Source organism: Miscanthus floridulus, chromosome 7 (assembly GCF_019320115.1).
Source record: "Miscanthus floridulus cultivar M001 chromosome 7, ASM1932011v1, whole genome shotgun sequence".
NCBI classification, from domain to species: Eukaryota; Viridiplantae; Streptophyta; class Magnoliopsida; order Poales; family Poaceae; genus Miscanthus; species Miscanthus floridulus.
The window spans coordinates 75137375-75151572 of NC_089586.1; the positions used below are offsets into that span (position 1 = coordinate 75137375).

The window sequence follows — 14198 nt, forward strand, 5'->3', positions numbered from 1 at the left end:
CTCGAGCTCCCATGGATCGTCCTTACCGGATCCGGCTTGTTTGCCGATGGTCCGCAGCCATCGGCGAAGTCTGGATTGGCCGTCGGCAAAGAGCCATCGGCAGACATTTCTTCGGCAAAGGGAGGTTTGCCGACGGCCAACTGTCAGGCCATCGGCAAAGCTTTGCCGATGGCCACATCAGCAATCGGCAAAGGCACCACGTCAGCTGACGCGCCGTCAGGCTGACGGCGGCTTTGCCGACGGCTGACGCGGCACGGCCATCGGCAAAGCGTTTTTTATTTTTTTTCGGAATTTCTATGGCGACGGCCACGGTCGTCGGCAAACTATTTTTGCCGACGGCCGGCCATCGGCAAAGTTATGGTCATTTTGCCGACGGCCTGGGAAGCCGTCGGCAAACCTGAGATTTGCTGACAAGTAATCTCAGGTTTGCCGACGGCTGGCCATCGGCAAACCTGGGAATTTTTTTTTCTTTCCTTTTCTGTTTTGCTTGCATTTCCACGACATTTCAACACATACATCACATATATAGCATATGACCCACATATATAGCAACAAAATACCATTTTCATCCGCACATCACATATATAGCATGGTACCCACATATCCTCCAAGTCATCCATACACAAGCGACAAATGTCGATCGTCATCCATACATAGTCATCCATACAAGGTCCAAAAGCGACAAGTGTAGTACCTAGCTCGAGGCGCCGTCCCTAGGGGTCCCAGAGCCCCCACCACCTTGCTCCCACGGAGACCAACTCGGAGTCGTGCCCCCACCTTGCTCCCGCTGCGACAACCCAACTGCGGGGCCGAACCGTACTGCCAGTACTGCCCCAGCTGCTGCGGACAGACGCCTGGAGGCCCGTAGTGCCCCTACTGCGGCCAGGAGGAGTACCCCTGCGACTGTGGAGGAGGCCAGACGTACGGCTGCGTGGGGAAGCTCTGGTAAGGTGCCCAGCCGTGCGGTGGAGAAGGACCCAGTGGAGGGCTACCACTTGGAGTCGGGTTCGAACCCGCCGATGGTGCCTGCACAAAGACCAAGTGATGTAATTAGTACCTGTAGGCTGGCCGCACAAGCTAAAGCGACAATCATTGTACTCACCTGACCAGGTACAGGAACAGGCAGTGGAACTACCGGTGGTGGAGCGAAGATCGAGGCAGGAGGCTCCTGCATTCCCGGGATCTGGGCCCGGAAGTGTAGGGACAGGTCCGCCAACTGTCTCTGGTAGTGCTGCGTAAGTGCCAGCAGCTGCTCCTGATGGGCCGCATCCCGCTGCGCCTGGATAGCCGCCTGGGCTGCCTGGGCCGCCTGCAGCTCTTGGACCGTGGCCTGCAATATTACACCAGAATGGTTGATGGTATTTGAAGGCAAGGTACATCATGCGTGAAACGAGTGAACGACGAATGAAACTCCACTTACCTGAAGTGTCGTCATCATCTGCGCGCTGCTCTGCTGCCGAGGCGCTATGGGGATCTGCGATCCGCCCCCCTTTGCCGGTCTTCTTTGCGGATCTGGCTCAGCGTCTGAACAGATGACGGGTCGATGACGCTGTTGGCCATAAAGTACCGGCCATGCTGCTTCCCTCCTCCAATCCTCATCACGAGGTCAGTGTCTAGGGGCTCGGTGGCGGGGTCGTAGTCATCGCCATGGCGCTCTCGAGCTGCTGCGGCGTACTTGGTGAGCTTGTCGTAGACGACCGGGCTGGTGTACTTCTCTGGCTCGAGCGACGAGCTGTACACGGTGGTGGGCGCTTTCGCTTTGCCAATGTGAGCAAGCGCGTACCCCGTGAACTCATTGATTTGCTCCCCACCATGCGTCGCCGACTGCGGACAAACACAAACATGGTTACAAGTAGTGACAATTGAGTGCTATAACAAATGCATCAATAGAAGAATACCCATGTTTCCATGAACTCTGGCAGGATCTGGCTCCCTTGGTGGTGTGAGACCCCTGACCTATCGAGCTCTGCCTTGCGTTTCGCCCGACGTGCTCTGCGCTCCTCGTACGCCACCGGCGTACGCCACCCTCTGACAATTACAAGCCAGCAGTCCTCGTACTTGCTGCACCAGCCCGGAGGCATCTGCATGACATTCAAGTTTTTTATATTCCAGATAATGAATTGAATGTGTCATGTAAGAAATCATAACGGATGTTTCCTGACAATTACTTAAGTTTTTGATATTACCTGCATGTACTGCTCCTCGGTGAGGTCGGTCTCCTCATGAGACATCATCTCCCTGGCTTGCTCCTTATCTACCTTCACCTTCTTGATGTTGGCGTAGTAGCTGATGGCGGCCTGGGTACGCGCCTCGTAGAACATGTCCTTGAGCCGGTCAGTGCACACCAAGTCCTGATGCCATGACGCCTGCCCGAGGTCTTGCCCCTCCTCCAACTGGAAGTACAACTGCACATAGGCATCAAACATCATTTCATTGTTTGAAGAAAGTCCAACAAATCCGTTGTATTGAGATATGCGATGCGATGCAAAGACTCACCCAGAACTCCCTCTTGATCTTGTCAGCAAGGACTTCGTCATTTTCGTCCTTGACAAGGGAGAAGTGGTGCCATTTCTCGGGCATGATGTGGTTACCCTCGGCGGTGAGGACCAAGCCAGGGAAGTGCTTTTTAATTAGCAGGCCCTGGATGCTAGTGGGACAGCGTGAAGAACCCCTTTTTGTCACCTTTTTCCAGCCCCTGCACGAGTCATTAACACAATTGTTAGTATGCAGTTTGAATTTGAAAATGTCATATGAACAAGTAGAGAAATCAACAATGGTTACTTACTTGCCCGCGGGCCGAATCACCGGGCGCTCGTTAGTGACTGGCAGGTGGCTAGGGAGCCTGGTGGGGCCGCGCTGAAAGGGCTTGGCCGAAGCTGTGGAAGTAGAGCTGCCCGCTGTCTCCTCGTCACCGCAGCCGAGGTCGTCGTCGTCGCCCTCGGCGTCTCTGCCGCAGACGCCGCCACCGTCACCGTCACCGGTTGTCGTCGTCGTCGCCCCCTCCTGGGAGGCCATCTCAAACAGCCTCCTCGACGGCATGCGGTGCCGTCCGCTAGGGGCCCTCACACCCCTACTGGTCGATGGCTCCACCTCAAGCTCCTCGTCCTCGTCCTCGTCCTCGCAGGGGTCGGCCGCCACGTGCTCCTCCTCCTCCTCGTCCTGGTCGACCGGCGCCATGTACTTCGAGGTGACGTTCCGTCGTGGCCGCCCTCCGCCTGGCATTTTGTCGAGTGCCTGCAATAACAAAGATTAAAAGAGTTTGTATTAATAACAAGTACCTATAAAGAAACATAACTGCAAGGTAATATTAATAACTGCAAGGTAATATTAATAACAATATAGTATTACATGAATTAGAAATTATCTCCGCGAAAGGCAATATTGCTGGCGAGCGCTCGTCGTCATCATCAGTACTGTCGTCATCACTATCAATATTGTCGAGCTCTCTTAAGTTGTCATCACTATCAACATCATCCGCAACAACTACATCGCGTCGCATCTGCCATTCATTAAGGATTCGTAAGTCCTCAGCATCGTGCACCTCATCACCCTCGTCCTCATCGATGTCGTTGTTTACTTCCATACCCATCAGCGAAAGAATGTCTATCTCCAACCTACCTTCTTGCCCCTCAGGTTGATAGAACTCATCTGTCATTGGGTCAAAGTTGTAATCATCATCGTTTGGGACCGCTGCTTTACCGCGTGGCGATACCATCTGCACAAGGCTCCAACCCGCAAGGCGCTTGTCATTTTGGTTTGCCCATGGGAGGTAATAAACTTGCGTGGCGTCTCGGTTAGCCACAATATAGACATCGTCCCCTCCATATTTGGAATCCTGTCGGATTTCGACTTGCCCAATCTTAAGGTCCTTTTTTGTGAACTCAGGATCGAACCAATGGCATTTGAATACCACTGGCTTACAACCTAGGTCTTTGCCAAAGTCAAGCTCCAATATCTCTTCGACGATGCCGTAATAGTCCTTCCCATCCGTGCCGGGAGTACGAACTCCGCTGCACGTGGTTTTTAGGTTGCCCCGTTTCTCTTCGTAGGTTCTCGTGCGAAAGCGATAGCCATTCACGTCATAAACGTCGAATGACCTGACATGTCGCTCGGCGCCTTTGCCCACACATCTCAATGCAGGACTCATTTCCGCATCACAATTAGCCTGCAAGGTTAGGACAGGTAGATAGTTACATTACTCGCTCATAGGAGCAAAGTGGAATCTCAAAGTGGGAACTAGGTTAGTTGGATGGTACCTTTGTACAGAACCAATTGACGAAATCGGGCTTATTATGTCTGAGAAGATGGTCTTTTTCTTCCTCAGTAGGATCCGTATTGCCGCTCCAGTGTTCATTAATATATTCCCTGGGGAAACAATAGACAACGGGGGTCGGATTGATAGGTGGAGGATAGTGGTGGCGTAGTAGCTGAGGACTTACTCTTGATAATCTTGGGTTTCGTCAAGGTTCAACAACAAGTACATCATGATAGTGTGCCACTCAACATGCAGCAAGTACACGTTGGTCCCTGCGCCTGCTCTTCCGAGATCCCCTCTGAAAAGGCTGAGGGTGCATGAATTCTCGTCGATGTTGTAACGAGGGGTTGGATCTTGCGGTCTGCGAAGTGCCTCAGTATAGTACGCCTATGTGAATGTCGACACCTCCTCCAGAATGAATGCCTCTGCCATGGAAGCCTCAATTTTGGCTTTATTTCTACACATTTTTCGAAGAAGCTTTAGACACCTCTCGATTGGATAGCACCAACAGAACTGCACGCCCCCCCCCCCAACCGTGCCTCCCTTGGTAGGTGCAAAATCAGATGTTGCATGGACAGGAAGAAGCCGGGTGGAAATATCATCTCCAACTTGTAGAGCAACAGAGGTGCAGCCTTCTCCAGTTCAAGACAAACGTCCCGAGACAACTCCTTGGCACAAAGCTGGCGGAAGAAAAAGCTCAACTCTGCCAGGACGCGCCACACTGGCTCGGGGAGGTATCCCCGGGTCATCGCAGGAAGGATCCGCTCAATCTAGATGTGGAAGTCATGACTCTTCATCCCTAAGACTTTGCCAGTCTGCACGTTCACTCTCCTACTCAGATTCGCTGCATACCCATTGGGGAACCTTAGCGTCTTCATCCACTCCAGTACTTCCTTCCTATGTGACCTTTTCAGGATGTAATCGGCCGGGCCCTTCTTCCATCTCTTGCTTGGAGCAGGGGTCTTCATCACTAGATTTGGTCTATCGCAAATCATTTCAATGTCCAGTCTAGCCTTAACGTTGTCCTTTGACTTCTTACCAATGTCCATGAGTGTTGCCCATAGTGCCTCGGTGACATTCTTTTCTGTGTGCATTACATCGATGTTGTGTGGAAGAAGAAGGTCCTTGTAGTAGGGGAGCCTAGTCAAGCCCGATATATGAGTCCACATGTGGTCGGTACCATATCCTTTAAAACCACCACCATTCTCTTCATCAATTTCGAGAGCCTCTATCTGTGCAAGGATGTCAGCTGGGCGCTTTTCCTGAGGGATGGGGCCGGTGACTTGAACACCTTTCGTGAAGTGCTTTTTATCTCGTCTTAGTTCATGGTCCTCCTCTAGAAATTGATGATGTTTATCGAAAGAAGAATACTTGCCACCCTTGGCCAGCCAGGTGAACATCACATCTGTCTTGCATATTGGGCAAGGGAACTTGCCGTGAACACACCACGCGCTGAATAAGCCATACGCCAGGAAGTCATGCATTGAGTACTGGTACCACACATGCATCGTGAAGTTCGTCTTTGTAGCTCGGTCGTACGTCAGTACCCCCTCTTCCCAAGCTTTGTGCAATTCATCCCACACTGGCTCCATGAACACACCCATATTGTTGCCCGAGTGTCCAGGTATTATCAATGTCAAGAACACATTCTTGGGTTCGAACATGATGCTGGGGGGAAGATTGAGGGGGATCACAAACATGGGCCAACAAGTGTATGGGGCCGCCATCATTCCAAATGGGTTGAACCCATCTGTTGCCAGCGCTACGCGTACATTCCGAGCCTCCTCGGCCTTGCTAGGATTCATGGCATCGAAGTGCTTCCATGCATCACCATCTGCTGGGTGCTGCATCTTGTCACTGTATCTTTTGCCATTCTTGTGCCACGTCATTTGTTTCGCGGACTCCTCTGTCATGTACTACCGTTGCAGCCTCGGTACTATAGGAAGGTGCCGTATGACCATCTCGGGGATCTTAGACTGTTTCTTATTGCCATCACTGCCTTCTACCTCCACGTACCTAGAGGCTTTGCACTTCGGACAGTGTGTTGCTGTCTCGTGGTCTCCCCGGAACAGGACACACCCATTCTTACAGGCTTGCATCGGGTCATACGGCATCTTGAGTGCTCGAAGGAGCCTCTGTGACTCGTACGTGCTCTTCGGCAGGCAGTGAAGCTCCGTAAGCAACCCGCCAACAGTCGCCAACACGAGATCAAAACCATCTCGACTGATGCCCAGTGACGGCTTCAACCCTATTAGGCGTGAAATAGCATCCAGTTTAGAAATGTGGGTGTTCGCGTGAAGGGGCTGCTGTGCCGCCTCCATCATGGTGTAGTACGCCTTTGCGGTCTCCTCTGGATCTTCTTCCTCCACCTCCATTCCTTGAACGAACAGCGCTTCATTAATGTCTACCAGCAAGTCTGCCATTCCGGCATCTGCATCAAACCCCTCGAGGTTCGGTCTCACCACCGCCTCCCTAAGCCATTGGCGTTCCCCATGGAGGATCCAGTGGGTATAGTTTGGAACATATCCGTTCTTCCAAATATCATGGTACATCGGCCGCCTCTCTTTCTTTTTGTCGTTCTTACACTTGCTACAGGGACACCACACCCGAATTGCCCCTTTAGCAGCTGGGCCAAATGCTTGCTCTAGGAAGTGACCGGTCCCCTTTACCCATTCCTCTGTCTTGTCTTTGAACCCCGTGTACATCCACTCACGGTCAGCCATCCTCTGTCATGCGCAAACGTAAGCGAGTAACAGAGGTGATTTATACCTAGGGTGGGGGCGCAGAGGCGGGTAGCGGGCCGGTCGACGATCAGGGTTGCCGAGGTGCTCCGGGTCCCCTCCGACAAGCCCTGCTCTGCAAAACAAGAAAAACAACACTATAAGTACAAAATTTCGACAGAACCTCCCCTGTGCGGGGAGGTTTCCAAAACCTACAAGAAAAAGCCAGCACGATGGTCGACGTCCACATTTCGAGCACGATGGCTCACACAACCATAATCCGGCACGAAGGCCATCAACGACACATCGACACGAAGGCCGATAACCCTGGGGCTTTACCTTCTTCGTCGGCGACGCGCAAGGACGACGGCGTGGACGAACGGTACGGAAGGTCATCGGTCCGAGGTTCTTCCTCCTCCTCCCTCCTCCTCCTCTTCTTCTTCCTCCTTCCTTCCTTCCTTCTCCTTCTTCTTCCTTTTTCCCTTCTTTTCTCCTCCCCTTCTTTTTCTTCCTCCCTTCTTCCTCTTTCCTCCCTTCTCCTTGTTCCTCTTTCTCTTTCTCCTTGTTCCTTCTTCCTTTTTCTTTCTCCTCCTTGTTCTTCCTCTTCTTCCTGTGGCCGGTTGGGTTGGGGGGGGAGAGGGAGCTCGGCGGGGACAGAGGGGGGAGCTCGGCGGGGAGAGGAGCCCTGAGCTCCTCACCGGTCGGGCGTGGCGGCGGCAGTCCTCGCCGGCCGGTCGAGCCACGGCGGGGGGCGGGGCCGCGGCGGGTCGGTGGGGACACGGCGGGCCGGTTGGGTTGGGGGGGAGAGGGAGCTCGGCGGGGACAGAGGGGGGAGCTCGGTGGGGAGAGGAGCCCCGAGCTCCTCACCGATCGGGCGTGGCGGCGGCGGTCCTCGCCGGCCGGTCGGGTGTGGCGGCGGCGGTCCTCGCCGGCCGGTCGAGCCGCGGCGGAGGGCGGGGCCGCGGTGGGGCGGCGGGGACACGGCGGGCCGGCGGCACTACGGCAGGGAGCAGGGAGCTGCGGCGGGCTGGCGGAGATGCGGCGGCGCGGCGGAGCTGTGGTGGCGGCGGCGCAATGGAGACGCGGCGGATGGGGTTAGGGTCGGGCGCGATGGGGATGGGGTTAGGGTTGGGATGGGCTGGCTGGGCCTCTGCCTTTTAATTTTTTTTTAAAAAAAATGTGTTTGCCGACGGCCACGGCCATGGCCATCGGCAAAGAACCATCACGTGGCGGCCTCAGGGGCCGTCCTGGGCCTCCACCTTGCCGATGGCTACTTGGGCCCGGCCATCGGCAAAGAAACTTTACCGACGGCCTTCACATGCCGTCGGCAAAGTTTAAATTTTTTTTTGTTTTTTTCAGCCCATTTTTTTCCTGGTGCCTGCCTACATCAAATATAACCAACTTCAAAAGTTGGGACAATTTTGAGTTTTTTAGCTATATTTCGTTAATTATTTCTGTTTCTTTGCATTTTTCCGGCGACTCCAAATTTGAACTGCAGGTACATGAAATAATGGGATTTTTTGATTCGAAAGATGGTATTCATGATTCTAGGAGTATGCTGAGTCTGTATCCAGGAGCTCGCATGAAATGACGACCATGTTGGCGTCGTAACATGGGGAGTTACGTGCGTGGAAAGTGTTTTTAAATTATATAAAATCCATACGAAGTCCGAAATTGACGAAACTTGACGAGTTGTGTTGTCATGGCATGTGGAGGCCGTGGTAAAAATTTCAAAAAGTTTCGAGCAAGTGGTGACGTCGGATGGCCAAAACCCATACATCTCCACAACTCGTCAAGTTTCGTACTTGTGGAGATGTATGGGTTTTGGCCATCCGACGTTACCACTTGCTCGAAACTTTTTGAAATTTTTACCACGGCCTCCACATGCCATGACAACACAACTCGTCAAGTTTCGTCATTTTCGGACTTCGTATGGATTTTATATAATTTAAAAATACTTTCCACGCACGTAACTCCCCATGTTACGACGCCAACATGGTCGTCATTTCATGCGAGCTCCTAGATACAGACTCAGCATACTCCTAGAATCATGAATACCATCTTTCGAATCAAAAAATCCCATTATTTCATGTACCTGCAGTTCAAATTTGGAGTCGCCGGAAAAATGCAAAGAAACAGAAATAATTAACGAAATATAGCTAAAAAACTCAAAATTGTCCCAACTTTTGAAGTTGGGTTATATTTGATGTAGGAAGGCACCAGGAAAAAAATGGGCTGAAAAAACAAAAACAAATTCAAACTATGCCGACGGCATGTTAAGGCCGTCGGCAAAGTAGGTTTGCCGATGGCCAGCCATCGGCATAGACGGTGGGCCCGGCAGCTCCTGAGGCGGCCACGTGGCCTGTCTATGCCGATGGCCACGGCCGTCGGCATAGCCTTCCCTTTTGCCGACGGCCTGACGGCAAGGCCATCGGCAAAGGGCACGGCGTCGGTCGGCGTCTGCCCTGGGCCAATTTTGCCGATGGTCGGACGTTGCCGATGGCCTGGCCGTCGGCAAAGATTAGTATTTGCCGATGGCTCGGGTTTGCCGATGGCTTTGCCATCGGCAAAGATCGGCTTTGGCAATGGCCTGTCTTTGTCGATGTCTGGACCGTCGGCAAAATATCTTTGCCGATGAGCGGTGAAAATGTTTTCTGCTGCGACGGAGACGCACTTGTCTTTCCATCCTTTGCTCCTTGTAGCGGCACAGGTGATTGATTTGCAACTGCACATCTGGCCAGGTGTGCTAAGTTTGTGCCGGCTCTGCGGCGGCGTGCCCACCGGCGGCAACATGGCGAGGTTCGATGTGGAAACCAGAAGAAGCATCAGGCACAATTTGGATGGCCTGGCCCTGGTGTGTGGTGACGACGCCCTGCGGTCCTGGCCTCATGTCCTGACGTGAAGAGGGCAAGAGAAGAAATGTTCCCTGTCAAGCTTTTTGGATAAAGATGTGGCACCACAACGTCCATGCATGAATTTCGTGAAGCTCAAAGGTCTTAGTTAATCTCTGTTTTCTATAGTACTCCCTCTATTTTAAATTATAATATGTGTTATTTTCTAATATATTATTTTTACTATATATCTAGATATAATGTATATCTAAATGTATAGTAAAAACTATATATATCTAAAAAATTCAAATATCTTACAGTTTGAAATGAAGAAAATAGTAAAAACACATGATTTGAGATGGAACTCATGGGATTTGGGATAAGACTACACCCATCGTTGTTCATCTTGATTTAGATATGTTTTTGTGTGCATTGGCAGCTTTAGGCACACGAAAACTAACAACCTAGCATCTTTAGCACTTCCTCAATAGCTCCTTTTATTTTATAGAACTATATTAGGGATAATGATGTTTTTTTTGTTTTAGCAATTCTTCGGTAACTCTCTTTTTTTGGTGGCCGGTATTTTTCTTACATATATTTCCTCAAATAATGGAGAGTTGCATCTCACCCAATGGCACAAAGCTCATCCTAACCATCACTTGTTTGACATCTTTTCCAACATGCTTGTGGGCGTACCATTTATACGAGTATTGGACTAGACATAGGCCTTGTTTTGATACATCGTAGATTGTGGAAGCTAAATTTTAAAAGTTAGATTGCTAGAAGCTGGATTATATATCTGAGTTGTGAGGTTGATTTGATCTAAAGATTATAAAAGAAGAGGTAGATAAATTTTTAGAGTAAAATTCCCTTCACTACTAGGAATCTGCACTTTCATGACGAACGGTTTTCGTCACTGAAGAAACCAAATTCGTCATAATTTTAATTTTATGATGAATTTATGACAAAAATGGCTCGTCATAGAAAGCGCGTCATATTTGAACTTCTGTGACGAATCTAGAAACTCGTCATAGAAGTGGCTCGATTTGTGACGAAAAATTGACCGTCATAGAACTGTTTTGGTATACGTGGCAAGGGGCAGCCACGCTGGCGAATGCTTCCGTTGGAGATGATTTCCACGTGTGCATCCTATAGCCGATTGCATTGGAGATGGTTTGGGTCACGTGTCACCTTCTTATTACACAATGTGGCCCTCTCTTGTCCTTGCACGTTTTAAGATTTAACTGGACCACGTGTCGGGTACCAGATGTCACTTCTTTCATTGGACCATGTGTCGTATTTTTATTGGTCCACGTGGTATGACCACAGTACCCCGCGTGTCTTTCTTTTACTCGACCACGTGTCACGATGTTGTACGTCCACGTGTCAGTGTTTTATTGGGCCACGTGTCGTGCCCTGAGCTACCCACACGTCTTTTTTTATTCGACCATGTGGCATGATGGATTTGTATCACGTATTTGGTTTGTATTGGCCCACGTGTCTTGTCCTGACACTTATACGTATCATTCACTGGTTTGTCCATGTGTCAGATTCTTATTTAACGACGTGGTATGTGCCGGATCTACCATGTGCACACCATTTATTATATCAGAAAAAATGATTTTAGATCTGCACTGCTACACAAAATGACTATGGCCCCGTTTGGATGGTATGGTTCTAGAGGAATTTGGATGGTTCGGAGGAATTCTGGAGGAATGTGTGAGAGAAAACACTGTTCCGGATGAAAAAAGAAGCGGATCAAGCCGAGTTTAAGGGCATATATGCATAATTATATGTCAAAATTGGCTATGGGACACTCAAAGTGACCTCCCTTTTCTGCTGGGCATGTCAAATAGAGCAGTTTGCTATGCTTTTTGTCAAATTTGCTGGTGGACATCGGACCGAATAAAATATTTATTTCTAGGTTTTGAGGAGAGAGAAGAGCAGTGAAATATCCTTTATGCCCCTATCTCTTTCTTCTTCCTCACCTCTTTCTTTTTTTCGAGCATGGGTGGCCGCTGAGCTAGGCGAAGGTGGTGTGGCTGTGGCCTCGCCCAGCACCGGTCGCTAGGAGAGGAGCAACGAGTAGCAAGACAACGCCCGGATGCCCTGTGCGGCGGCCCTTGGTGCCTGGTGCCTCGCCGGCCGTCTCGATTGGACGAGCGCTTGTGCACTGACCCCGGTTTGGAGCAGCTAATCTATAACTGCCTGGCTAACCCTGTAAGCGACGCGAGCGTCGATAGCTTAACCATGGCATGTGCCAAATACTCATGGAACATCTTATCACCGCGAGCTTTGGATGCGTACACGCGCACCCACCGCACGGTGCTCCTCGCGATGAGCTGCTGGTCAACGCGCAGAATGCCCCGACCCTCTAGTAGCTCTGTGTAGTAGTGCGCTCTGAAGTCCACCTCCTAGCCTTGCCTTTAGTACACCATCTCCATCGGCGCCGCGTCGTCGTCGCCGCCGCCGCACACCACGTATCTCGCCGACCATGTCCGGGTCGATGGAGTCGTCCGGTGCGCCGTCCAAGCAAAAGTCGTAGAGACATAGATCCTGTCTGCGAAGAACCTGCACCGCACCTTTCTGATGTTGTGCGCTCCTAAGAGCGCAATAGTCTCACACTCTGTGAACTGTCGTCCGCGGTGCGCGAACGCGGCGATCGTCATGAGGGTGGTGGCGACAACGCCCGGGGCTATTATTGAGAGGGAGAAAGGGAGGGCGAGAGGGGCGATGACAACCAGGAGGTGGCTCTACACGTCCCCAAGCAATGGTGCGGCTTCCATGGTCTTGCGGCCTAGGCGGGCTGAAAGGTTCTAAATGGCAAGAGGGGGTGAATATCCTATAAAAATCTCTACAAAATCACTAGAGCAAATGGTTAGTAACCTAAATGGCGAAATGTAATTTTGATCTAGCTCTACAAGGGTTGCAAGCCACCTATGCCACAATTCTAGTTGTCTATGATCTCTATAACAATCAAAGGCTAAGTCGCTACAGGCTAAGTTAGTGAGCTCTCCAAGACTAGACTAAAGAGCCCCACTAACCACACTACTCAACAAAACAAGCTAGCTCTCAAAACTAATTACACTAAAAAGCTTAGCTACACTAGAATGTAAATACAAGAGAGTGAGTAGGGTGATTATACCGCTGTGGCAAGAGATGATGAACCAATCAATGAATACCAAATGAATCACTGGAAGAATTACAATCACAACTTGACACAAGATTTTTCTCCTGAGGTTCACATGCTTGCCGACACGCTAGTCCCCGTTGTGTCGACCAACACTTGGTGGTTCAGCGGCTAATAGGTGTTTCATAAACTAGCCCAACAAATGGGCGCCGCAAGAACCTACCCACAAGTGAGGTAACTCAATGACACGAGCAATCCACTAGAGTTACCTTTTGGCTCTCTGCCGGGGAGGGTACAAGACCCCTCACAATCACCCGGAGATGGCCATGAACAATCACCAACTCGTATCAATGCTCCTCCACTGCTCCAAGCCGTCTAGGTGGCGGCAACCACCAAGAGTAACAAGAATTCCACAACCACAACGATCCCCAAGTGCCACTAGATGCAATCACGCAAGCAAAATGCACTAGGAATCACTCCTAATCTCACTATGATGATGAAAAAAATGGAGATGAGTGGGAGGTGTTTGCTTAGGCTCACAAGGATGTCAAGTATGTCAAAATGTCAAGAGTGTGAGCCCCAAGCCAGCCAAAGTCTATTTATAGACCCCCTCAAACGAATAGAGCTGTTCCTCTGCGTAGGTGCTATCGGACACACCCTAGCATCTGGTCAACCGATGGCCGCCATGTGTCCTCCCTTTAAACCTTGCCCGTCCATCTCCAACGGTCACTAGCCGATCGCTAGCGTGGTTAAGTTGTGACCTGATGCGCTGCTCGAATGACCGAATGTACCAACACGTAGAGTCCAGTCGAGTACAGAAACTACACAGAGAGGTATTTTTGTGACCGGACGTGTCCAGTCAACGATGACCTGACACGCCGAGCGTCTGATCGTCACCCACTCTTCTCTGCGTGCACCACACCATCGTAACCGGACGCACCCCCTGCGCATCTGATCTTGCAATGCCACCAACATCTGATCGTGAAGCCACGCTGCACCCTCTCTGGACCGTGTGATCTGACGCCATGCATGCATTCGGTCCAGCGTCTAATCCTCCTAGGCGCTCTTGGCCAAGTGGTGGACCGCTGAACAGATGCGTCGGGCCAGAGTCCGGTCACTGACCATCGCCTCCTTTTTTCTATCTCCTCAAACACTTCACCCTTGCTTCCAAGTTGCTAACCACAAAGTGTACAACTCATGTGCCCGTGTGTTAGCATTTTTCCAAGCATTTTTTCAAGGGTTAATTGTTAGCACACTAGGTC

The 14198-nt window shown here is 50.9% G+C and overlaps 1 protein-coding gene across 1 annotated transcript; it reads right to left on the minus strand.

Moving 5' to 3' along the window:
- Positions 1-873: 873 nt before the first annotated feature.
- LOC136465671 (uncharacterized) lies at positions 874-1503 on the minus strand. The gene is made up of 3 exons (XM_066464316.1): positions 1421-1503; positions 1103-1330; positions 874-1026 (listed from the first exon to the last, which is right to left on the minus strand). The coding sequence occupies exons 1-3, from the start codon at positions 1436-1438 to the stop codon at positions 874-876; spliced, it is 399 nt and encodes a 132-aa protein (XP_066320413.1). The 5' UTR covers positions 1439-1503.
- Positions 1504-14198: the final 12695 nt, after the last annotated feature.